This window comes from Takifugu rubripes, chromosome 16, assembly GCF_901000725.2.
Source record: "Takifugu rubripes chromosome 16, fTakRub1.2, whole genome shotgun sequence".
Classification (NCBI taxonomy): Eukaryota; Metazoa; Chordata; class Actinopteri; order Tetraodontiformes; family Tetraodontidae; genus Takifugu; species Takifugu rubripes.
The window spans coordinates 5,012,446-5,037,947 of record NC_042300.1 but is presented as its reverse complement, the minus strand read 5'-3'; the positions used below and the strand labels follow the sequence as shown (position 1 = coordinate 5,037,947).

Genomic DNA, 25,502 nt, shown 5'->3' with positions numbered 1-25,502 from the left:
TGCAGATAACTATTTCAAGACTGGGAATGTTTATTTTAACACCAGCTATCATCACATTAAAGTAGTGCGTCCTTTCCACTTTGTCAGTGTCAGATCTTGGAATTTTTATTTTTAGCTGTTCTTTTTACTTTTATGAGGAGGAATTTCAGTCGCAGGATGTCATCCCCAGTAAATAATGACGGATCTTGTCACTGCTTCCTGTTGTTTTGCAGTCAAATATATCTTGAATATAGCAGCAAACAAACTGTCAACTTTTAACTCAAAGTCTATGTATGTCAAAGAAATTGACTTCATAAACAGTTTGGCAAACAAACCTGTCAGATCTCATCACTCTTCTTAAATGTTAAAAATCTTGCCGCCACTTATCATATACTATTGCCATCGTATAAATAGTATTCATAATCTAGTGTGAAATATTTTCCAGTGGGAAACTTTGAGATGCGGAAAGAGGAAACTTTCTCAGTTCTTTATACTCGAGTCATAATATTTCTACCTGTATATGGTAATTCAATTTTTTCCAGCCTAAACCCCATCATTCCACCTTTACCAATGCACCACGGCTCTGCTGGGATGCTAACAGCAGACAGCTAACAGCACAGTCTCTGGCTCAGATGACCTTCCAGATCTTTCTTATTCTGCTCTTCCCTTTAATCACTGCCAGCAGCCAGATAGTGAGATGCATAACACATTGTTGCATTGCATTCCAGCTTGCCTACGTGCCTTTGGGCAAGATAGTGAACTTCAAATTGCCCTTAAGGACATAGCTACCAAAGAGATACTGTATGTAGAGATGTCTGATTTCTATTTTCTTTTAAATCTGTGAATCCAGTATGAGTTTTTCCCCCTCTGACACAGTATCATATCAATAACAATTAAAATTGTCAAGTCCAACATCTGTGGATTAAAAGCTCGACAGCATATATTTTGTTATGTGTCACACACAAGAGATTAAGTGTGGCTGTTGCCATCAGTGACAGCTACATTACAGTGTATCATACACACACCCACACACATGCGTGCACACAAGCGAGCATATTTTGAAAGCCACTGGCACATAGTAGCCTCGCAGCATTTAATCTTCTCCATCTCTCCTCTCTCTCTCTCTCTCTCTCTCTCTTTTCTGGTTTGTCTCAGCCCCCCTCAATGTTCAGGTCACCTGTGTTGATTTGCTGTCAAATCTTCCAGGATTATCAGTAATCCCAAAGCAGTAAAATCTGTTTGCTGACAGCTGTGCTCTCTCTAACCGTTCCCTACACACACACACACACACACACACACACACACACACACACACAGCCTGAAATGCAAGAAAGAAATCCTGTCTTTCCTTCACAGGAAGAAAAAAAAACATTAATTTTCTGCATGAGTGGATTCCAACTGATAATATTCCACAGTTTTTACTTTTCTTTTCTTGTATTTGACTATAATGTGGGGCTGCTTGAGGATTAGGGGGTATTTTCTGGATGTAAATAGGTATTATATTGGATGTACTCTCAAAGAGCCACAGATATTCGTGCGGCCTGCCAATTTCAAGCATCACAGGAATGAGTCAGACAATTTAGCCCTTCGTAGCTACTCAGTCAGCAGGTGTTCATTTAAACCAATATCCCATCGTGGATTGTGTACAATCAACTGGATAAATTAGAGTTAAAGCAGAAAGTAAGAAAAACTAAATAGATTTAGACTGCAGATGATATTAGATATATGGATCCAGTTGTCTTCAGACAGGACGTGTGTGATATGGAAGCTAATGCTACAGTGCTGGAGTTGATGGAGTCTTGCAATTAATAGGCAACTACTTCTGCGAGTGAGAGAAACTGACAGGGCAGATCTTCATATCTCTTTGTTTTCCACCAGGTGGTCTACAAGAACAATGATATCCGCCTGGAACTGTCTCGGCTGGCCCGCATCATGGACCCCAAGATGAAACTCCAGGGAGACGTAGTCTTTAAGTGTGAAAATGTTCCCACCCTGGACCCCATCAACTTTGAGATGCCAGAGTCCTACCTGGCCCTTCCGAAGTGGAACACCAAACGCGTGGGCTCCATCTCCTTCGATTTCCGCACCTCAGAACCCAACGGGCTGATCCTCTTCACCCATGGGAAGCCGCAGGACCGGCGGGATGCGAAAGGCCAGAAGAACAACAAGGTGGACTTCTTTGCGGTGGAGTTGCTGGACGGGGGGCTGTACCTGCTGCTGGATATGGGTTCTGGCACCATCAAGGTGAAAGCCACACAGACAAAGGTCAATGACGGCACCTGGCACCATGTGGACATCCAGAGAGACGGACGCTCAGGTAAGAATGAAGGAGACAAGGAAGGAAACTTAAAGCTGCGGTACGGCGTGGCGGCGATTATGTAATTACTTGTCAATGATGCTGTCACCGGCTGTTAAAGTTCAAAATTTTATGTGATAAATCTGGTAGGAACCTCAGTCTCATTATGTCACCTTTTTATTTCAAACACATAATCGGGAATTGCTTCAGTCTGAACTGCAGGCAGTGTCAGAAAATATGGTGCCTTCCCGCGACATCATTTCCAGACCGAGCTAATCACAGCCAGAGCAATAAAAGCGAGCTCGGGACAATATATCACCAACTATTGTGTAAAGGGGTAGAATTCCCTGCAGTATATCTGCAGAATCGTTGCTGTGTATTAGTTTTTAGCATCGCCATTCATCATTCCAAATTGGAAAGCTTTGTTTTTTTAAATCCCAATTTCACGTCATCATAATATTAAATCGTATAGGATATTTTGACATTAAACCCCGTAATAAAAAACCTTGTCACCACCCACATTTAACTTACTGGATGAAACTGACAGCATGACCCTTGCTAAATATTTCCATAGATCCTTGATCTGACACGATTTCTCATACTTGGAGAATATTTCATATCCTATTCATTTGTTCCATACAGTCCTTTAGGTGATTTATTTCACAGGGGAACTTTTCTCCAGATAGTAGCTGACTTCCTGCTTCCTCTCGCTTTCATTAGTCTGTTTGACCTCAAAGTGCTTCCAAATACATAGAAAATCAAAGGAAATTTATATTCGAGCACAACATTGAAAAACTTTTCTTTTCCCTGGAGGACCAGATCCCACAGAACCACGGCATTAGGTGGAATTCTCTGGAGGACGGTGGTGTGTGAGGTGCTGCTACAGCCTGTGTTATATATCAGGTTAGAGCAGCCAATTGAGCCGTGTGTCAGGGCCGGCCGCTTTGATTAATCGCCGGCACTGCCTCCAGTGCGATAGCAGAGCAGAAAGTAGGATTTTCCTTGGGAAAGAGAGAAATGAAACAGATATATGGATACCAGGCTGAGCGATGGTTAAGAACAGGCATAATCACACTTGCGGCTTGGCGAAATGTTAATAGAAGTCTCGAGTGCATTAAGTTTCTACTCCAGAAAGCAAGGTGAATCTCTAAGTGAATTTCTCAGAATTTCTCGCTTGAGCAATATTTTTGTTTTGTATCTTTCTTGTTTACTGCCAGTAATCCTGCAAATGTTATCAGTGCTCCTGCAGTTCTCAAAAAGCAATGAACTAACATAAATTTCATTCAAATTTTAATTTGTATTAACAAATGCAGCTATTAAATGGATTTAAAATATCCTACAATGCACGAATTTGCCAAAATTTTGTTATTTTTAGTCATGATGGGGATGAGTTGATTAATATATATGTGTCGTTTCCAGATATATCTGTAGCGGGCTGTTTAATAAATGCTTCTGTTCCTCTTTGCTGTTATATTGTGACTCAAATGGACTTCTACTGAAGAGCGATCGCTGTAATTCTGGCTGTCAAACCCGCTCGTACTCCCACTTACTCAGACCACATGTCAGCACAGGCATGCTTTGCTATTTTTGTTGGCCCCTTTTACAACTCCATTTGCTTATGTTCACTATCACTTTGAATTTATCACAGTTTGTGCTTGCAGTTTTTCCAGCCACGCATAAAAAGAACTGTCATCTGATCAACCGAAAAACCACCAGTCACTGCCAGCAATCACTTTAGTTTAACTTCTTTTACAGCCACTTTGTTCTCTTTTCTTCTCACTGTCAGTTGTGTAGATGCCCTAACCAAAAAGATCCTATTGGGCAAAACCACATGAAAAATATTGAGATTTTAAGTCATTATGTGGGTATAATTATAAGTACTAATAAATGGTTTATTCCCCCTTCAGGAATCATCTCAGTAAACAGCCGTCGGACCCCTTTCACAGCGAGTGGTGAAAATGAGATCTTGGACCTGGAGGGGGACCTGTATCTGGGTGGACTTCCAGACAACAGGGCTGGTCTGGTGCTCCCCACCGAGCTCTGGACCGCCATGCTGAACTACGGCTATGTGGGCTGCGTGCGGGATCTGTTCATAGATGGACGCAGCAAGGACATACGGCAGATCGCTCAGTCCCAGAACATGACCGGCATCAAGTCGTCGTGCAACAAGCTGACGGGGAAACAGTGCGACAGCAACCCCTGCAAGAACAATGGGGTTTGCAAGGAGGGGTGGAACCGCTTCATCTGCGACTGCACTGGGACTGGTTACTGGGATTTCTCCTGTGACAAAGGTGAGGATACTTCTACTCCCACTTCTCTGTTTGTGCCTCTTAGCCCTCTGTTAGTGATAATGTTATTGGTTTTGTCTGGAGGCTTATTGATTTCTTGGTAAAAGACCTTTTTAAAGAGTTGCATATCAGCTGCAGTCCCTCTTATTCCCTGTGTTTACAGTGTGGTTTGAAATAGCACTGCTGATCGCACGATATACACTCACCCGCCACTTTGTTAGCATCGCTTGTGCAATTGCTTGTTAGCGCACATAGCTAATCAGCCAATCTCATGGCCTCTACTCAGTTAGGCCTGTAGATGTGGCCGAGACAGCATGCTGAAGCTCAAACTGAGCATCAAAATGGTGGAAAAAATGGACTTTGTGGTTGATGGTGCCAGACAGGCTGGTCTGAGTATCTACTTGGGCTGTCACTCAAAAAAACAGCAAATATCCAGCGAGCAGCAGATGAGTGGATGAAAATGCTTTGTTGGTGTGAGATGTCAGAGGTGGCAGGGCCGACTACTTCCAGATGATACAACAACTGAGGAATAGCATATACCATCTCTGAACGCACAACCAACCCAACCTTGAAGACAAAGGGCTACAGCAGCAGGAGTCCACACCAGTCCCACTCCTGTCAGCTGAGAACAGGAACAGGAGGCAAGAATTCCTGCCTTGCATGAACTGTTCAGGCTGCTAGTGGTGGTGTAATGGTTCTGGTCACATTATCTTGGCACACTTGGTGCCCCTTTTAATCAGTAATTATTCATTAAAATTAAAAGTAGAGAAAAAAAAAGTTAAAATACTGTTTTCTTTAAATTGCCTCCCACGCGTCTACAGTAATGATGAGGCTACACAGTCTGTGTTAGAATACTGTGACAACATTTCCTGCTCTCTTCAGCAAATCCAAGGTCAATTGGTGTTTATTTGTTTGCTGTTGCTTTCTAAATAATATGCGCCAGAGAGCTGTTGACTTTATGGACAGCTCGTTGGTTGATATGTAATTTGTTGTCTGAAAAAGGATGTCGCTGTTGTTATCTGCTAACAAACTCCGTTCAGCGCTCGCTTTAGTGGGAGGGCACGAAGAAGTGTGAGACGGGACACTGTCCTCTCACAGGATTTATGCACCCTTTGTTAAAGAACGTATGTTTTCTTCTTTTTTTGTCCCCTTGGAGAAGGTCAGACAGGGAAATTGAACTGCGTTCAAATTGTGTGAGCCAGTGAAAATGGTGGGTGAGATTTTTGGGGTTTGATTGGAGCCTTGAAGTGCTCTCCTTTACAGGTTACGGCGTGGTAGAAAATCAAAGTGGGTTTTGGGATGAAAGTTCTTGCAGGTTGCTCGGAGAGAACAGCGTGATCATTTCTAGTTAATGAACAGTCAAAGGTGGAAAAGGCTCGCGGTGTTCCTTACGTTGAAAATGCTTTGTGGTGCACATTATTGAATGTGCTTTTTATGGAAATCTCCCAGTCCTCAGTTATGGAAGATCAAACAAATTCCCCAGTCATTTTAAAACTTTAGGTTAGCACAATAGCACTCAGCATTTTTTTTAAAAGCTTGGCTGACAGGGACCCTTTACCCACAAAGAAAATGATAAATTATTTCTCACTAACCCACTTCCTTTTCCCTTTCTTATTCTCTTTCCTCCCATTTTATTCCTCCCCCACACGTCGGGAACTGACCACACCTCTGCACTCAGTGCTGTTCCCACTGGTTGGTCGATAACCCCCAGGAGACTGCAGCTCTGGAGCAGGAGAACAAAGTCTCCATCACTCCATCTTTTCCCGACATAATTAGAATTATTGTGTGGTAAAATATGCTGATGCTGCTCTGACTGAACACCTGCTTCTTTTAGCTGGCGGTTGGAAGTGAGTCGCGCCCGCTCAGCCTTGTTTGGAGGTGCTGCGTGTTGCTACAGGTGAAGGTTGTGTTGAAAAGCTTTGCAGCTCCATTGTGAGGATTCAAATTGATTTTCTGTCATTGGCTTTAGAAGCAGTGCTTAAGCATTACATAAGCACGAGGTTTAGATTCAGGTCCATCAAGCTATTCTCAAACGTCTCCTGGGACTTCCACCCAACCATTAACCATTCTAATGTCTTTTCTGAGTAATTATGAAGGTCAGGGTTGTGGTGCTACAAGCAAGGACAGACCTACATATCCTTCCCCACCAGCGTTGTCCTCCTGTTCTCTCATCCCTCTGGTGTCTTCTGGGTCCGCTCTGTGGTCAAAGCTGAGCATCCTGAACAAATCCCCCCCCAGCTCTTCCAGTTTGCTGAACTGTTCACGTTCTCCTGCTGAGTGAGTCCATCCACCCTGGCGAGGGTTCGTATCTGTGTGTGATCTTTGTTTTCAGTCAGTACCCGACGCCCTTGAACCCCGGTAAAGGTCCGTGTAAAAGATTGAGCAGTATATTGAAAGCTTTGAGTCAGACAACAACCAGCGAGTGAGAAGACATCTACGCCAGTTCGCAGTGTGATTAAACACAACGGCATCGTCTGCAGGATGCATGGCGCTAACCCTGAAACTCTCAATTGGTTCTATTTGTTTGTTTTCTCACCCTCTTGCCGTTTCCATTACAGCTCAGTGTGGAACATTTTAAAGCGAACCCTTCTCTGCTTTGAAACAGAAAACCCGCAGCAGCCCTTGAGATGAAAAACACCCCTTTGATTTGAAATGTGTTGGAAACGACATGTGCTGTTTCATTTTCAAAATGAACACGCGGCACTTTAGAACCAGCAGAGTATTAGTAGTCATGCTGGTAGAATCGTTTATTTTTCTACTCCTCCGTTCTTTTAAGCGGGCCCTCGAGCTCCAAAGTGACGGTATCAAACAAGCACCGAGACGTTTTTACACACGGTGTTGCTACTGATCTCCATCATACTGCGCAGCACCACGCAGGTAGGTGCTCAGTGGAGGGGATGGGAGGTGATGGATCAGCCGACAGCTGGACAGCGCATCAAAGGTGATGTGATGTTGAACCACGAGCCTTTCATTTTAATCACGTTGGAACATTTTAACCATATTTATGGGTAACGCGGTGACGTTTGTCCGGACTATCAAATAGAAAAGCTAACTGTGCTAAAGAAGGCGATCAGGGCGATGAGTAAGGATTTCCAAGCCGTGATTGAAGCTGTGTATTTGCTGTTCTCATTGACTGGAGATGAAGATTCTGAACACGAGCGCTGCCACAACACCAGGTGGGTCCAACTGGAGACAGCAGTTGTGGAGACACGATGGCGCTGGAATCAAATGGGTCGGACCCGAGTGAAAATACGAGCTGATGTTTCAAACTGATGCTTTAGACTGTTTGGGATGAAAGGTGACATCAGGTGACAGCTTCCAGGCATCCGCGCCCCCCCGGCAGCGTGCTCGTCTCCTGCTTTCTACCCGCTGAACAGGCGCACGGATGCTGCGTTTTATGTCCTGTTTCGGCAACTTGTCTTCATCTGTGTCACATTTTCTTCCGCTCAATTTGAATTTGTTCCCTTACATTCACACACACACACACGCACACACACGCACACACACACGCACACACACACACGCACACACACACACACGGACGCACAGACACACACACACGTGCTCCTTATTAGGCATGTCTTTGCATGAAACACCACAGCACCTGTGATCAGATGTGTGATCTGGGTGGGAGCCAGACACTCACTGTCTGTCTGTCTGTCTGTCTGTCTGTCTGTCTGTCTGTCTCTCTGTCTGTCTGTCTGCGTCATTGCACGTGTGATGCACAATAATGTCAGATATCGTGTTTTTACATCACATGTGTTTATTTTCATCATTTCACACCATCCAGCGTGTACGTGGAGCTGTTTTATTATTTTTTGAGTGTGTGTGTGTGTGTGTGTGTGTGTGTGTGTGTGTGTGTGTGTGTGTGTGTGTGTGTGTGCTGTGGGCCGTGATACCGGGACCCTGGCACAGAATCCCTTTCCTCTAGGTTGTGACCCAGACTGTGGCCCTGCCAAAAACTAGTCTGCCTCTGATCCGAATTCAAATAAAACAGCATGCTTTGGTGCATAACTCAACAGGCACAAGAGGTAAAGAGGAAAGAGACGCTTACTTAAAACACAGCACCATGGATGGGAAAAACATAGTTAGAGGCAAAAACGGTTGCACTTTTCTCGCAATAGCGCTTATTACCCGGTTGTGATTTCTTTATTTCAGTAAGCTGTTTACTAAAGTCTTCTGTCCTGGCAGCTTTAAACATTTGCTGAAGGTTGTTTGTGACAGTGCCACATCTGCTGGGAAGTGTTTAATTAGGTAGAATCTGATGTACAGGTTTACTCCAGTGCTATACTAGTGTGGAGAAATCTGTCAAATGGCCTGCAGACAGATCCACAGACTACTGAGAGAGAGGAAATGATTATCCTGCTCTAATGATAATGATTCACGATGGGCTGTGTCCTCTGTCTCATCTCTGGGAGGCGGCTCCGGGCTTTATTCCTTTTTGATTGTTACATTCCATTTAAGGGAAAAAGGTTAGAAAAATGTTATTGCCTAGGAGGGAAACTCATTTTTGCTGTATTTGAGTCTAACTTGTAAGAGGTGACGTTAATCCAACTCTGCAGGGAGAGGTCTGATGTCATCCTCTGACTCAGCCATGAGGCGGCGGCTCGTGCACGGCGCTTCACGCCGCTTCAGACCGTCAGTGAGCAAGTCAGGCTTTGTTTGAAAACTGTGGTGTTTGAAATCTGCTTGTGCGGCTGTGGAACGGGAGCTGGTGGGGGGTCGGGTGTTACCGACAGCGGTGCGCTGCTGATAAAGTAGCCCAGTTAATCAGGTAAATTGGCCCATAATGAAGTGCGTTTGTCTGACAGCGTGCCAGCCCAGCGCCGAGACATCCCACCGAGACTCTCGTCTTTCTCTGCACACACAGATAAACACGATTGGGAGCGCACACACCCCCTAACTAGAGAGGGATCGGATTGTGTCTAATGCATATTACATTTTCTCTGACAAGATGCCACAGCCCAAATGCATTAAGTGTTTGGCTTTTCCATACTGTCACTGGAGAGGAGTAGTAATGGCTGAGGGGCTGCGCTGATGGCTGGGAGTTTGTGCTCCGCAGATCAGGGCCGATATCACCCCCGATCGTCTCAGCTTCCTGTTTTGTAATGTTTTTACTGGATGTAATGCACTGCCCACCCAGGGTCCATCAATATAATTGATTTCTGTATCCAATTACTTTCTCTAAAATTCATTCACAGGCACAAAAAAACAGGAATTACAACCTTGTCACGCAACACAAAGCATCAGAATCACTTTTGAACAGTCAGGAACAGCTGATTCCAGAAGATGTCACAACTACTTCCTGCAACCAGTTTGATGAACTATTAGTCAACATTTTTAGGAGTGTTAAAATGAGCCTCTGGTGTGCCAGAAGCACATTTCTGCACTCAGCTGTGGATTAGATGTATTCCTGTTTCATTTGTCTTATGATAAAAGAAAAAACATTTTAAAAGAGTGCTGGGTCTGCAGGAAAATGCAGCGCTGCCACCTTTCAATGAATATTTTCCACGAAAAAGTTCGGAACAGGTTTCACATTCAATTTTAGCTAAATATTTGATGGCCTGACCTCATTATCTCATCCAAACCAGCTCCTCGCGGTTGTTTTAGTCTATTTTCTCCGATCCGATTGTTCCTGCAGTCATAATCCTGTCTTATGCGATGAGCGCGCCGGTCCCTCGTGAGTTTGTGCATCTGTGTCCTTTCTCATTTGGATTTTTCTTTCGTTTCTTCCTGTCTGGTTAATGCTCCTCCTGAAGACGCTGCAGAGATTAAGCTGAAAAGGTTTCGACCTCCTGTTGAGAACTCTCCCATCAACAGTGAAAGGGAAAACCACCACTTCTGTTTATATTGATAATACCGCCACATCTCCTCCTCCCTGCACGCCACATCGTACTTCCCTGTTAGCCTTTTCTCCATCCAGCCCCTCGACCCCCCTTATATAAATCACCGTTACCAGGTGATAAGCACCTTCCCTGGGACATTTATCTCAGCAGAGGAAATGACACTTCAAGGTCTTTTGCAGCTAACATGGCAGCGTCGATGTCCACGTAGGAAGGATACAAGCTATGGATGCAAGATGGAGGATGGAGCCCAGGAGGAAATTGAGAGAAGAGGCATGGAAAAACTGAAAATGGGATGAAGAACAGTGAGAAGGGAGGGCAAAGAGCTGATCAAATGTGCATTTTAAAGGTTTAAATGTAGTTTAAGACTTGTTTTCACATTTTCTCTTACTACTCGCATGACTGCATCACAGCTTTCTGTAACCTGATAGAATTCCAACTAAAATGGAGTTAGAATTATTAATTCAGTGGGATGCGTCTGTGGGTTACAGCTATTTGGTTTAGGTTTTTTCCAGGACCCGAAAGCAGGCAAAATGCAGTGGTAAAAAGTCCAAAAACCAAGTCTTTATTGAGATATCAATCAGAAAGTCCTCCTGGACTGCAGGGAAGCACTCAGCCAGTCTTCCGGGGCGCACAGTGAGCTCCAACACGGAGCCAACACGGCAGCCAGGTCAGAGCAGCTAATAGTGCTAAATTATACATATTCCAGAGTGTGCTGGTGACCAGTAAGTGAAGGATTTTATAATATTTCTTGAGACGTCATTATTCATATTATAAGTGAGTGAATAGTTCATTAAGAAAAGGAGAGACATTATAGATGTCCAAGGTCTAGAACACAGTGGAAGCGTGGAGAAGCCGACTTTTGTTGTTATCACATAACTGTTGCAGGGTTTATGTCTCCTGCTATCAGCAAAACAATCAGATTTGGTGTGAATTTCTTACTGTGTCCACATCCTAGCATCTGTAGCACGTCCCCACGCCGACGCCCTGCTCTCTTACTTGGGCCATTCATCTTTTTACTCTAATCTGCTTCTTGTTGTCGAACAGTCGCCGAAGTGAGCAAAATAATGAGTTTGGTATCGTCTGCATTATCGAGTCTGTCACAATTCCTTCCAGCCAAATTGGCTGTTGGCTTGACAATGTCCTTTATTTCCTCCCTTTTTAAATCCTGAAATGAAGTCATCTTTATTTCACATCCCCCCCCATCAATTTGCTGAGACGCTGGTTTCACAGGGAGGAAGTGTTAAGTGATTTGAGGTCACGTAAATTTAAATTTTAATTCCCATCGATGCCGGCTGTGATAATTTCCCTGAGCGCTTGCTGGAGAAGAGATGTGGAGTGAAATGTCCTCGCCTCTCCTGCCGAGGAGATTTGAGTTGTCTGCCATTAAGGATGTTGTTCCTTGCCCCCGGCACCAGAAGACACACTCATGGCGAGCTGACAGTCACCCCCTCTGTGCTGGAACAGTGTGCCGACGGTGCCTGACAACTCGACTGCACACATTCATGCAGGGAATAAGGATGAAACATGCCGGAAAAGTGCTGCAGAAGGCAGTGACGGAGAGATCCGTTCGCCCAGAAGAAGAGAACTCTGCACTTTTTAAAAAAGATCACTTTTTTTAACAGTGTTGCTGCTGTTGCTCCCTAATCCCCATTTGTAATTAAATGTGTGCTTACGCGTGTTGGTGCTTATGTAAACTCTCAGAGAGGCAACACTGTCAGACTAGGGAGGAATGCGTTGCATCCATCTTCCCTTGCTTTCTGCATCTTGTTGCGTGCACTTTTCTTTCTTTCCCCTCCACTCAGACTCGCCACTCTCACACCCAGAGAGGTGGTGGTGGAGGGGGATCAGTTACAGTGGATCAGGCCTTCAGTGTTCGGCCATCTAAGAAATTGACAGGTCTGCAGACGTCTCGCAGCAGCAGGATGAATGTTTCCAAGAAAGTGAAGCTCAGCCTGTCGCATGAAAGGCTGAAAAATTAATAATAATCAAAACAGCCTCCTGAACTGAACCTCTCCTGGGTCCACTCTACCCACGATTGCATTGCATTTGCATTATTTAGTATTTTTATGCACCAACAGGTGCAGTAGCAAGCAGACTTGCTTGTTTTGCAAAATGGTATCGGTAAGTTGTGCCTCTCATATTTAATATAAGACCGTTTTGGTTGTTGTCATGGTGACTAAATTACCTCGACCTCTAGGTTGACCTAAATGAGTCTCCTTTTCCTCTGGTGCTCTGCCAGGTTCTGGTCTTCTTTCAAAATTCTCACTGCATGTTGCCATCTTTCGCTTTCATCTTCCACCACATGCATCCCTGCATTTTTATTTATTTATTTATTTTTATTTTAACCTTCAAGTCAAAGGATTTTTTTCATCAGCTCGCTACATTTGACGCTGCTGCCCCCTGATGGTTTTTAGGGTCACTGCGCAGGTGAACATGCAGTTGTGGAAGCTGCAATTTTCCTGCATCAGCTGGAGGTTTTTATTGTAATATTCATCATTGGAAGTGTTCTACGCGGGTGGAGTTCCTGTAAATGTCGTTCCTCCGGTCTTTCGGACACCAACCAAATCAAATCAAATCAAATCAATCTTTATTTATATAGCTTCTTATACAATCAAAATTGTTTCAAGGTGCTTTCCAGAATCCCAGGGCCTGAACAGTGGCAAGGAAAAACTCCCCTTTAACAGGAAGAAACCTTGAGCAGGACCAGGCTGATGTAGGGGGACCCTCCTGCTGATGGGGGGCTGGGTGGAGAGAGAGGAGAGGAAGAAGGAGAGGAGAGGGAGGAGGAGAGGAGAGGGAGAGGAGAGAAGCCGGAGAAGGAGAGAGAAGAGGGAGTAGGAGAAGGAGAGGGAGAAGGAGATGAGAGAAGAGGGTGAAGGAGAGGAGAGGGAGAAAGGGAGGAGAGGAGAGGGAGAAAGAGAGGGAGGGGGAGAGGGAGAGGAGAGGGAGGGGAGAGGAGAGGAGAGAAGAGGGAGAAGGAGAGGAGAGGGAGAAAGGGAGGAGAGGAGAGGGAGAAAGAGAGGGAGGGGGAGACGGAGAGGAGAGGGAGGGGAGAGGAGAGGAGAGAAGAGGGAGAAGGAGAGGAGAGGGAGAAAGGGAGGAGAGGAGAGGGAGAAAGAGAGGGAGGGGGAGACGGAGAGGAGAGGGAGAAGGGAGAAGGGGAGGAGAGGAAAGGGGAGGGGAGGAGAGGAGAGGGAGAAGGAGAGGAGAGGAGAGGGAGAAGGAGAGGAGAGGGAGAAAGAGAGGGAGGGGGAGAGGGAGAGGAGGGGGAGAAGGGGAGGAGAGGAAAGGGGAGGGGAGGAGAGGAGAGGGAGAAGGAGAGGAGAGGGAGATGGAGAGGGAGGGGGAGAGGGAGAGGAGAGAAGAGGGAGAAGGAAAAGGAGAGGAGAGAAGAGGGAGAAGGAGAGGAGAGGAGAGGAGAGGAGAGAAGGAGAGGAGAGGAGAGGAGAGGAGAGGGAGAAAGAGAGGGAGGGGGAGAGGGAGAGGAGGGGGAGAAGGGGAGGAGAGGGAGATGGAGAGGGAGGGGGAGAGGGAGAGGAGAGAAGAGGGAGAAGGAAAAGGAGAGGAGAGGAGAGGAGAGGAGAGGAGAGGAGAGGAGAGGAGAGGAGAGGAGAGGAGAGGAGAGAAGAGGGAGAAGGAGAAGGAGAGGAGAGGAGAGGAGAGGAGAGGAGAGGAGAGGAGAGGAGAGGAGAGGAGAGGAGAGGAGAGGAGAGGAGAGGAGAGGAGAGGAGAGAAGAGGGAGAAGGAGAAGGAGAAGGAGAAGGAGAGGAGAGGAGAGGAGAGGAGAGGAGAGGAGAGGAGAGGAGAGGAGAGGAGAGGAGAGGACGGGCACAGAAACACACACAAAAATACACTATTTATACAGCGGGTCAGTGGGGCTGGAGGTCGTCATGCAGCTCCGAAGGCGGCGATACCTGTAAATGAATAGAGAAGGGGGGGGGGTAGAAAAACACAGGAATCAGCATAACTAGTCTGCTTGATGAGGAGGAGGAAAGGAGAGGAGAGGAGAGGAAACCATGACCCAGTGGGGTGACAGAGGCCTGTCAGGTGAGGAGGAGGCAGAGCTCATCCATCAGAGTTGTACAGCAGAATATGGTCAAGAGCAACTTTACCTGACTTGATCCAACACATCAAGTTTGTCCGGCTCGAGGACTCCTGAGGAAAGCTGTCCCAGAGTCCCTGCTCTCGTTCGTCCATTTTAAATCGCTCTAACTGTTGCAGCCGTTCGGGAAATGTTTGCCCTGAGATTAAATTACATCTCTGGGAATTCATTTTTCATTCAACGGGTTTGAAGTTTTCTTTTTTGCAGAAATAAAAGCACAATATGATGTTGAGGACGAGCTCAGATTTAATGCGTGGAAGGTTTTTTGGGGGGGGGGGGGGGGGGGGTCGGACACTGATTATCATGTTGATAAATCTCCATGGATTTACCTCATCACTCTATAAAGCCTACATCCAACACACAAAACCGCTTACTGCTTTTTTGTTTATCTTCTGGTACCAATACGATTTTTGACATTGTGATAAATTTATCCCGGGCCTGCTTAGGCTGAGTCGAGCCGAGTATTTACTAATCCTCATGAGCGCACTGACCTCCTGAAGGAAATTCATTCTTCAGAGTGTGCAGCCGTGGCTAAATCTGGGACATGCTGCTGCGCCACGAATTCTGCATTTGAGCCGTTTTTCGTTTTGTTAAGAGAAAAACAAGTGAGAAACGGGAGTTTGCTGATTCATGCTGGACATGGTCACATTTACCTGGGAACTCATCAAAACAGCTGGGTTATCAGTGTAAAGCTTTGCTCCTCCATTTCTGCAACAGCTGGATCAGCTAAAATTTTAAGATCCAAATACAAGAGAGCGGGACAGGATTTCCCTGCTTCCTTCATAATTCATAATTCTATTAAAAATTCTGAATGATTGCCGTCGAGGTCAAATTACCGTCCCTCACCGCACACTTTAAGGCTTTTAGTGGTGCGGAGTGGTTCTCCCTCCTGACTTTTTCGGCCTCGAACCCACCTTCTGTGTGAGGTCACCTGCTGAGCTGGTGACCTCACAGCTGCTTGAGTGAACCTGAAATGATGAACTGATCATCAGTAGAGGAGTGGTTATTGAGCGGCTCATGCTGCTGCTGGACTGTTCAGCCACGTGCACATCAGCAGATATGCTAAAGGCCACATTTAAACGATGTGGATTAATGTCACGCTTCTTTGCTTTACGTGAACAGGGTACTTTACTTCATATATCTAAATAATGCAAGCGGTGTGTAAGTGCTACTGCTAATATTTTTCCCAACGTGTTCCCTCGAATTAGGTTTTCTTCCCTTTTGAATTGAAATTTCCCGCTTTGCGCCTTATTTCCTCGCAGCAGGGTTGGATTATTCAGATGAATGTAGTGCGCCTTTAAAGCTGCACTGTTCTCTGAGGGGATATATTTGGTCGTTCTGATGTTCCTCTGTTGTAGCAGCACTTAATTTTGTTCGTGTGTGTGTGTGTGTGTGTGTGTGTTGCCTGTGCATCTCCAGAGTGGATCATGTGGTGAGGATTACCGTGGATGACGTCCACAGCCGAGAGCCTCTTCTCTCGAGTGCAGGCATTTCCTACTGCCCGAGTGTGTGTGAACACAAACCCGCACGCACGTACACAAACACATCCTGCGTGTGCACGCATACCAGGGAGAAGGAGGCTATTACACACTTTGTGCCTGTGAGATGCTTTATAGATGTCCGTATCCTCGCTGTCAGGTTGAGGATAATATTTTAGAACTTTAAGTCTTGTGCCGGCAGACAGTGTGTGCACGAGGGTGTGTAGTTGTTTGCGTGGGAGACATTTGATGTGCGTTCACTTCAACACCACACTGACTGTCACGGTCCTGATTGGTTGGTTTATCATAACAAAGCCTATCACTGTAATTGGTGGGGAAAGATTTGATTATCTTACATGGATACAGCTGAGGAGAGTGAAATGAAAAGTAACCAAAGTGTGTGTGTGTGTGTGTGTGTGTGTGTGTGTGTGTGTGTGTGTGTGCGTGTGTGTGTGTGTGTGTTGCTCATTCCCTCTATGCCAGCGCTGCACGCTATTTGTGAAGCCTCTCACTTAATAACTTTCCTCCTCCTCCATCTTCTGCTTCAGTTGGACTAATTATGTGAAATGCTGTGCAGCACACACACACACACACACACACACACACACACACACACACGCACACACAGAATGACAAGGAACATCTTAATTACCATCTGAAGTCACCTCCTCATTGCTGCTGATATCATTTTTAAATATACCGCCATTACAGAGGAGCACTTTTGCTGCAAAGATGTTTCATTCTGCAACATTTCAGGTCTTAACACACACACGCACACACACACACACACCTGCTCATACTGATGGGGCTATTTAGCTCTACCTCGGTATGATTTTAATCAGTCGTTACATGTGCCGAGGCTGATCTTTATTCCTCCACCCCTGTAAAATTCAGTTGAGATTCTTTTACTTCTCTTCAGCTCTGACATCCCAGTTCAGACACGCATGTAAGCATCACTAGCAGTTACTGTATAAGCAGACAAACAGCTGGGATTTGAACCAGCAGCATAAAACCGCCCCCTGTCTGAGCTCAGATGTAGGTTTCCCCCGTCGGCCGTTTCTCTACTGAAAATGTTAAAATTAGCCCGACAACGGAACAAACCTGAATTCTCTTTTTAAACTTGCCATTTCTGGGAGACTTTGAAGTTTAAATGGAATCGAACGAGGAAAGTAAAGTGCGTGACACAAAAATTAGCATTCCTTTCTAAATCCGCACCTTCAGCTCAGGTTCGGCTGTTGGGCGTCTTCAGCCTGCTTTGAATTTGTCTTCAAATTTCTATAATTTATGATATTATTTCACTCGAAACCATCATAATGAGGAAATAACCTATAAATAAAAGGCCAATACTTGCTTGGTTTAAAGGCTTTTTGTCCTCAACCTGTAAAAGCCTAGTGAGAGAATTCTTTGAACTTTCCCACTCTACTTCAAGGACATGTTCAAAACAAACCCATCCCTCCCCTCTTGTAAGTCAGAACAGAGTTAAAGAGCATCAGAATGTCATCCTTGTGGTACTAAAATCGGTTGCGACCTGTGACTGGATGAGGTGATACAGGTGGAGGCTGGTCACCAAAATACAGCTCTTAAATACATCAATTCTCCACAAGCCCGTTGCTTCTTTAAAAGGTTCAATCAATATTTTTCACCAAAATCTACGTATTTGTTCTGTTAGTATGATTCAATGCTGGATGTATTAGAAAGTTGATATTGTCTCTCAAGCTAAGGTCAATAATATAAAACTGTGCACTGGTTTTATAATCAAGGTCCCAGAGGCTGATTTGTCTTGACCTTGGTCATCTTAAACTGCTGCCATGGCACCGTCGTAGGTTGACTATGTTATTACAGCATCCCAATAGCTGTTTTCAAAAAGCTCCAGAAAATATGAGTTTTTTATTCCAACATGGAGGTCAGAGATTGTTTCCAAGGCTGCCACTTTGGTCCTCTCTGCTCTCCCCCGGAGCTGCTGATTGCTTCTCGACGGCTTTTTCTCTTTCTTTTTCCTCCCTGTTAGCCGACCTGACTGACAAATCAATGCCTCTGTATGTGGAGACAGGCTCACGCGCTCACTGTGAGAGTTGAGTGTTTTTTTTGCCCATGTAACTGACAGAAGGAGAACAAACGCACCATGTGCAGTTTTAGCCACCAGATGAGCCACGGTTGGTTGGGAGAATGGAAGGAGAACTTTACAGAGTTGCTTGTTGGGCTCAGTGTGCACAAATAAAGTGCATTATTCAGCTTCGGCAATGTTTAGCATTGCTAATATTCTCCCATTTAGCTTGCTGAGCCTGAAAACAACTCTAGCAGTGAGAGAGAGGGAGAGAGAGAGAGAGAGTGGCCATGGGGGTGATTTGGCCTTCTCAACCACATTTCCTCCTCGTGCTACGCTCCAAAACATCTCACCTGCAGCCTCAGCGTTTTCCTCCATGCAGCCAAGTGATGGTGCATTTCTCAGACCACAGGGCTGCGCCCCGCCCCCCCCCCCCCCCCAACCCTCCCAGCCCTTTGAGAAACTGAGGTGTCAGAACAGGTATGTCATGCTTGGATACCCTTTTTAATCTTTCTCTCTCCCCCAAGAGGCTTCCAGGCTGCTGACATGTTGTCGACTTTCAGCTTTGCACAGACTCCAGTTTTCTCCTCCTTTTGATTATGGCCCAGCAGCCTCTCAAAACACACATAAGCATGCACACACGCACGCACAGACACACACACAAGCACGCGTACACCCCACCATGTTTGTTCTTGCTATCACTGTTTAAATATACGCAGTGTTGCTTTACAGCATGCTGGTATTTTTTTTTTTATATACATTAAACAAAAAAGCAATTAAACCCACCAGCCACCATTCATGCGTGGGAGCAGTCAGGGACAGGAGGAATTAGCATGATGATTTAATTTTCTGCACACTGAACAGCGTTTGTGCGCTTCAGTCTGAGCTGGCAGACTCTTGACTGTCCCCCCACGGGTGATAAATACAGCTGTGATGGGGCGTTTGGGCGCGTGCGCGTCTCCCACCGATGAAATCGATACGCGTTGCCGCTTTGATCAGCTGCTCTATGAACACATGTCCTCGCTCAAGCGGCGCGTGAGGAAAGTGGCAGGATGCGGCTCATCGGCCGACCTGCTGCCACCTCCCGTTAGCTGATTCCTGAACGTTGTCCTCTTCTGTCTCCCCCGCAGAGGCGTCCATCCTGTCGTACGACGGCAGCATGTATATGAAGGTGGTGATCCCCACCGTGGTGCACACGGAGGCCGAGGACGTCTCACTTCGCTTCATGTCTCAGCGGGCGTTTGGCCTCCTGATGGCCGCCACGTCCCGCCAGTCTGCCGACACGCTCAGGCTGGAGCTGGACAGCGGACGGGTCAAGTTGACGGTCAACCTAGGTATCGTATGAGCCGTCCCTGGAGGCTTCCCTCCACACACACACACACAGGCCCACACAGACATACATATACAAAAGGAGTTTGTCTCGTAGTTGCATGATTGTTTCTGACTTGCCTGGACTGCCTTGATGCTTCCGTGTCTGTAGACTTTTAGAACCATCAGTCTAACACTTGGCAGAGTTGTCACGCATCTTTTGAACCCAACCATCCATCATTTTGATTTCCGATGGACTTAAATAGATGGCCCCGTCCTCCTCCCAACACTCGTTTAGGTTAGTTCTCGCCATCTATTCAGACATGCAGGTGAGTCACAGGGACTAGCGCGGGATGCATTCTTACTATGTCCGTCTGTTCTTGCATTTTTATGATTTCTTTATTCCCCCCCTCATTTAGCAGGTCCATGTTTCGCTCAGCCCATTTAGCTCTCGGTCTAGCTGGCATCTCCCATGCCTTGTTCAAAGATGGCACTCACCCCCTTCAAAGGCCCCTGAGCCTGCGGCCCGTTTGGCAAACAGCCCGATGTCACAGGACCCAACGCGCCTGCAGATGGTGGCACAAGTGCAGCGTTTGAGCGGAGCTCAGGCCTCGTTTAACTTCATTCAGGCACTTTTTTAAAGGCAGGACGCAGTTTGCTCATGCTCGCATGCAGCATCTGCAGGGGTTTCTCTCAGAGCCAGGGAGTGTAATCACCCTCTAGGATGAAAGAAATGTGACCAAGTCCACCAGTCTGTGATGGGGGGGCACTTTAGTCTGTACGGTGTTGGCACCAAGTGGCTCGAGGCTGTTTGTTCCCACTTTTCTGTTGCGGTTGACGGCACATGACCAATCTGGTCACATGGATTTCAACCTTCAGCCAAATGTTAGATGGGCAATTTAATAGGAAAAGCAGCTATAAGGCCAAAAAGTGTCCCTTTTTCCTGGGATTGTAGTGGGCTAGACTGTTGTAGCCGTAGGAGCTGGGTTGAAGATCGATGTGGCCATGTGCAAGCGACCATTTTGAAAACCAACTGTTCATTCAACATGAGAATTCACATTAGAGTGTTTCCTGCTCCTAAGATGATGCTTTAATATAATTTTAAACTAAAGATGGTTTAAATTTGACATTATTTGATCTCTGCAGTGCGATATTATGCCATTGAAAAGGGAATTAAAAGATTGGACGGGGATTAAAGTGGATTTGCTGTTATCAGTGTAGCCTGATTGACTGTCAGTAGCCGACCGGGCCCGAAATGGCCGCTTGGGGTCATGTGACCGTCCCCGGAAGGTGGCGTTTTTGATCTTGGATGTCTGCAGCTGTAACCTTGAAGGATGCGATTTCATCTGTCACTTATTCTCCCCTCCCCATCTAGACTGTGTCAGGATAAACTGTAACACCAGTAAGTCTATTTCTTCTTCTGTGTTTGATTACTGCCTGTGTGCCTGATGTAAATGCAGAGATACCAGAATGCAGGAGACTGATAAGAGGATTTTTTTTTTCTCTCAGATAAAAGCTAATAAGTAATAGCCAGGAACCAAAGTTATGCAAATCTGACTTAATATACTCTATATATTAGAGGTCCCTTTTTTCCGCCAAATTAATTCAGGCAGTTCTTAATCTTGTCCTTTAGCCTCTCGCTGAACTGAAATTTATATAATTGTAGTGGTTAAAACAATAAAGTGTGTTACGGTTCAACACACCAGTTTTCTTTTGAAATCGCCTCAATAAGTAGCATTTAATGTAATTAAATTAAACTAATTGGGAGCAAATGTGGCTCAAGTCCAGGTCAATATATGTAATGATGCATTCAGTCCACACCTAATCCGCTGTGAAACAGTGATAAACGAATGCCCTTAGACATGAAAATGGCATTGGAATCCCTCAGATTTGCTTTGTTACTGGGCATTTAAGAGTCTTTCCGAGCAGCTTTAACCGATGTTCAGCAGACCTGGGGCTCCCTCTAGTGGCTGCTGGGAAGAATGCAGGCAATCTAAAAAAGTCTCCAATTTATTTCCTCTGGTTTTATACTCACACAACAAGAGCTAATAAATGTTTTTCTTAAAATTGGTATTCGACAACACAGATTTTACTGCAACATTTTGTTCAACTCTGACAGTTTAAAGGGAATCCATCTCTTGCTGGTTAGTTGTTGAGGGTCTTTTTCTCTTGATGTTGCTTCTCCTCCCTTCGCCCTTTCACTAACTAACCTTCATCTTCAGGCAAAGGCCCTGAGGTTCTCTATGCTGGACAAAAGCTCAACGACAACGAGTGGCACTCGGTACGAGTGTCCCGTCGGGGTAAAAACTTCAAACTCATTGTGGATGACGACATGGCTGAAGGTAGACCCGTACTCCATTTTTAATCATTTTCAAGAGCTATTTTTGGAATATCTGCTTTGAGTTGGGTGTGATTTTTGGTCCTGTCGGCCCTGATTTGTTGAAAGTTGACCAGTTCTATTTCCAGGTTGCACCGTCTGTCTCTGTGTCACTACCGTCTAATCCTCTTCCTCCTCCACCGCCTCAGGTCAGATGGCCGGCGACCACACCCGCCTGGAGTTCAACAACGTGGAGACGGGCATTTTGACTGAGAGGCGCTTCGTCTCGTCCGCTCCCTCCTCCTTCATCGGGCATCTTCAGGTGACACATTTGAAACTGATGTTGTGGGTTTAAACACCCAGAGCAGCATCATCCTGGGCGTCAGTCGCAGCTCTCTCGACACCCTCCTGTAGGCCCCTTTAGTTCAGACCGGCATCCGTCCCGTCTTCTGCTCCCACAGAGCCTCAAGTTCAACGGCATGCAGTACATCGACATGTGCAAGAACGGGGACATCGACTTCTGCGAGCTGAACGCCCGCTTCGGCATGCGCTTCATCATCGCCGACCCCGTGACCTTCAAGACGAAGGGCAGCTACCTGGGCTTGGCCACCCTGCAGGCCTACACCACCATGCACCTGTTCTTTCAGTTCAAAACCACGTCGCCCGACGGCTTCCTCTTCTTCAACAGCGGAGACGGCAACGACTTCATCGCGGTGGAGCTGGTGAAAGGGTGAGCAGACGACGCCGGCGAGGTCTCATGGCGGCAGAGTTCCCCTCCGTGAGTCACATTGTGCTTTTCCAGTTTCATCCACTACGTGTTTGACCTGGGGAACGGGCCGAGCCTGTTGAAGGGGAACAGCGACAACCCGCTCAACGACAACCAGTGGCACAACGTGGTTATCACGAGGGACGCCTCCAACACACACACGCTGAAGGTGGACACAAAGTCTGTCACGCAGAATGTCAACGGCGCCAAGAACCTGGATCTGAAAGGTACCGTCGCCTGCTTCGTTTGAACCTGATGATGCAGAAATTAAGAGGTTATTTCTTGTAGGTAGCCATGGCAACAGGAGGGGACGCTTGGTGTTTTAGGACAAAACACCCGGACGCTGAATATCCCCCTCACCTCTGTTTTTAGTAACGAAATCCCACCCCTCATTAGCATCTTCTCTCCCTTCAGGTGATCTGTTCGTCGGGGGTTTGGGACCCAACATGTACCAGAACCTCCCGAAGCTCGTGGTGTCCCGGGAGGGCTTCCAGGGCTGCTTGGCCTCGGTTGACCTGAATGGCCGCCTGCCAGACCTCATCAACGATGCCCTTTTCCGCAGCGGGCAGATTGAGCGCGGCTGTGAAGGTAGAGTTGGCCCCCAGCGTGCCGGACCCCTGACCTGCTGTGGGAGATTTATTTGTCTAATTAGCAGGTTTCTCAGTGTCCCTCACAGCCACTCCCCGGGACTCTTAATCCTTCTTATTTCCGTTCTTTTTTCTGTGAGTGTCAAATCCTGACAGATTAGAATATTATATATTGGGTTTTTATGTGCCAACACTTTTCCAATGGAAGTCATCATATAAACACCCTAACCCTAACGCCTCGGCAGTAATGGATAATTTTATTACACATCCTTGTATTTCTATCTTTGTGGGGACTTTCACAGACATAACACATTACCTAACTCCCATCCTATCTAACCCTTTAACCCTGACCTAAATCTAACTCCAACCTATACCTTAAAATCATGTTTTAACCCTCAAACAATCCTTTAAAATTGTGGGGACCAGCTAAAATGGCCTCACTTTTCCATAATTTCCTTACTTTGCAAGTAGAATGAGCAGTTTGTAGCAAATATAAGGACACTCTGACGCAAACACATAAATCTCTTTAATTCGGCTCCTTGCTGTCAAATCAAAATCCATCACCCATGTGCCACTTTTACAAGCTTTGCAAACACTAACGACGCTGCTCCCTCACTAACTGACTCTTTTTTCCCCTCTCGATCTGCTCTGCTGTGGTTTCATGTTTTCTTTCTGCGCTAACAAAGTTGGTTTCACCAAAGCCGACCTGCAAGGTAGACGGATCCGCTCGGTCTCTCCAGGGGCCTTTCCCGCCTGAAAGTCAGCTATGTGCAATGCATTGTGGGTGTCACCATGGCAGCCGTGTCCGTGGACTGTGCTTGCTCTCTGGAAAGACAAACAGTGACACGATACAGGCAGAAGGACAAATGGTCCAAAATTAGAGGGCAGATATCAATTTAGATTTAATTACAATCTAGAGCCACACATAACTGGAATAAATACAAATACATAGTCTGATTGCAAAGCAAAGAGGACTAACAGGGATCCATTAGCTTCAGGGATGAGTGGCAGTACAAAGGAAAGGTGGGCGGTTGTTCTGTTCACATCTCAAGAGGGCTTTAAGCCACTTCTACGTGCTGCTAATGTCCCCTTCTCATAGATCTCATAGCCTCAATCATAAACGGGTGTTTCTCCACTCGGAGTGCTTTTCAGACAGCGAGCAACATTCTGCTGCAGCACTCAACGTGGCAAAAAAAGCACCATTGCTCAGGCTGACAAATGAGCTGGCTGTTTGTATGGCAACAGGAGACGGCGACAACACCGGCGCGGCGCAATAACTTTGCGTGTGCACATGGGACGCCTGGTAGACCCCCATTACATTACACAGTAAATGCACTTTCAGCTGGCAAACTCGCTCTCTTTGTTTTGTATCTCGCTCGGCAGCCGTTTGTTTGCATTCATCCACCCACCTTATTTTTTTTTTTTTAAGTTTATTTCCTACACAAGTGTTACATGCAGCCGTTGCCCATCGAAAGGGTTTCGGATTTTTTTTCTGTCCAGACTCCGATGGGGAGTTTGTTTATCTGGTCATCTCTGTCGTCTCTGTCCTTATCTGCATTCCCTCTCAGCAGGTGTATTCAAAGCTAAGAGGTGTGTGTGTGTGTGTGTGTGTGTGTGTGTGTGTGTGTGTGTGTGTGTGTGTGTGTGGCGGAGCAGCCTTTCAAACACACTCCTTTGAATACTCCCTTTAAGTGGTGTCCGATGTGCCTCCTGAGGGATCCCGTTCTGGCGTGCGCCTGTTTCACGTTAGCATCCCTTGTTTTTTAAGCACAAAAAAGGTTTTTAGGCGTAAAAATGCCTTGAAACACGTTCAAGGCATTTTGAATGTTAAACAGGATTATTTTGTTTAAGTTTCTGTGCGTCTGGTCCTGACTGGTGTCGGAGGGAATGCAGCGTTCTAAGTTTTACTCTGATAAAACTTGTTGGGAATCTACTGGTTGGAATGTAAAAGACAAAAGTGCATGCATGTGTCTCCTGACACACATCCGGGCCCACTGAAGGGAGGCTGACGGTGCCACCACAGAAGTCCAGATGGACTCCGCTTCATCTGACGTCTCACCTGCAGAGTAGATAAAAACATCCGTACAAGTGAGGACGCAGAATTCCCGCCACACACAGAGTGATGTTAAACTCTTCTGTCCAGATCAGGCTTCTGCTGGTGGCGCTGTTTCCTCCCACAGGGGGTGTCTGTGTCTGTGTCTGTGGTGCTCTTCTTCTGCATGAATCTGCCGTTGTTTAAGGCCCAGGAAGTCCCTTTTAGTCATAGCATCCTGCCGTCTCCTGTCTCCCTCCTTCACGCAGGTCCAAGTACGACCTGCCAGGAGGACTCGTGTGCCAACATGGGCGTGTGCATCCAGCAGTGGGAGAACTTCACATGTGACTGCTCCATGACGTCCTACACCGGGACGCACTGCAACGACCGTGAGTACTGCCAACTTCCTCCCTCGTAATGGACAACCCACCGATTTCTTTCTTTTTTAAGTGCACACTT

General features: G+C 46.2%; 1 protein-coding gene across 15 annotated transcripts in view; it reads left to right on the top strand.

The window, feature by feature from the left end:
• The window catches only part of LOC101079387 (neurexin-3b), a 194,018-nt gene that overhangs the window by 55,737 nt on the left and 112,779 nt on the right, over positions 1–25,502 (top strand). For 8 of the 15 annotated variants that reach the window (XR_003891242.1, XR_003891241.1, XM_029849449.1 and 5 more), the window contains 10 exons: positions 1,858–2,296; positions 4,183–4,566; positions 19,164–19,367; positions 20,717–20,743; positions 21,564–21,683; positions 21,868–21,980; positions 22,120–22,388; positions 22,461–22,651; positions 22,839–23,012; positions 25,313–25,432. Coding sequence is in view for 12 of the 15 variants with exons in the window: in XM_029849449.1 (XP_029705309.1) it covers positions 1,858–2,296; positions 4,183–4,566; positions 19,164–19,367; positions 20,717–20,743; positions 21,564–21,683; positions 21,868–21,980; positions 22,120–22,388; positions 22,461–22,651; positions 22,839–23,012; positions 25,313–25,432 (2,041 nt within the window). In the remaining 3 variants the exon portion in view is untranslated. Of the gene's footprint in view, positions 1–1,857; positions 2,297–4,182; positions 4,567–19,163; positions 19,368–20,716; positions 20,744–21,563; positions 21,684–21,867; positions 21,981–22,119; positions 22,389–22,460; positions 22,652–22,838; positions 23,013–23,697; positions 23,725–25,312; positions 25,433–25,502 lie in introns of all 15 variants that reach the window. The other 7 variants (XR_003891240.1, XM_029849440.1, XM_029849441.1 and 4 more) reach the window with 1 other exon arrangement.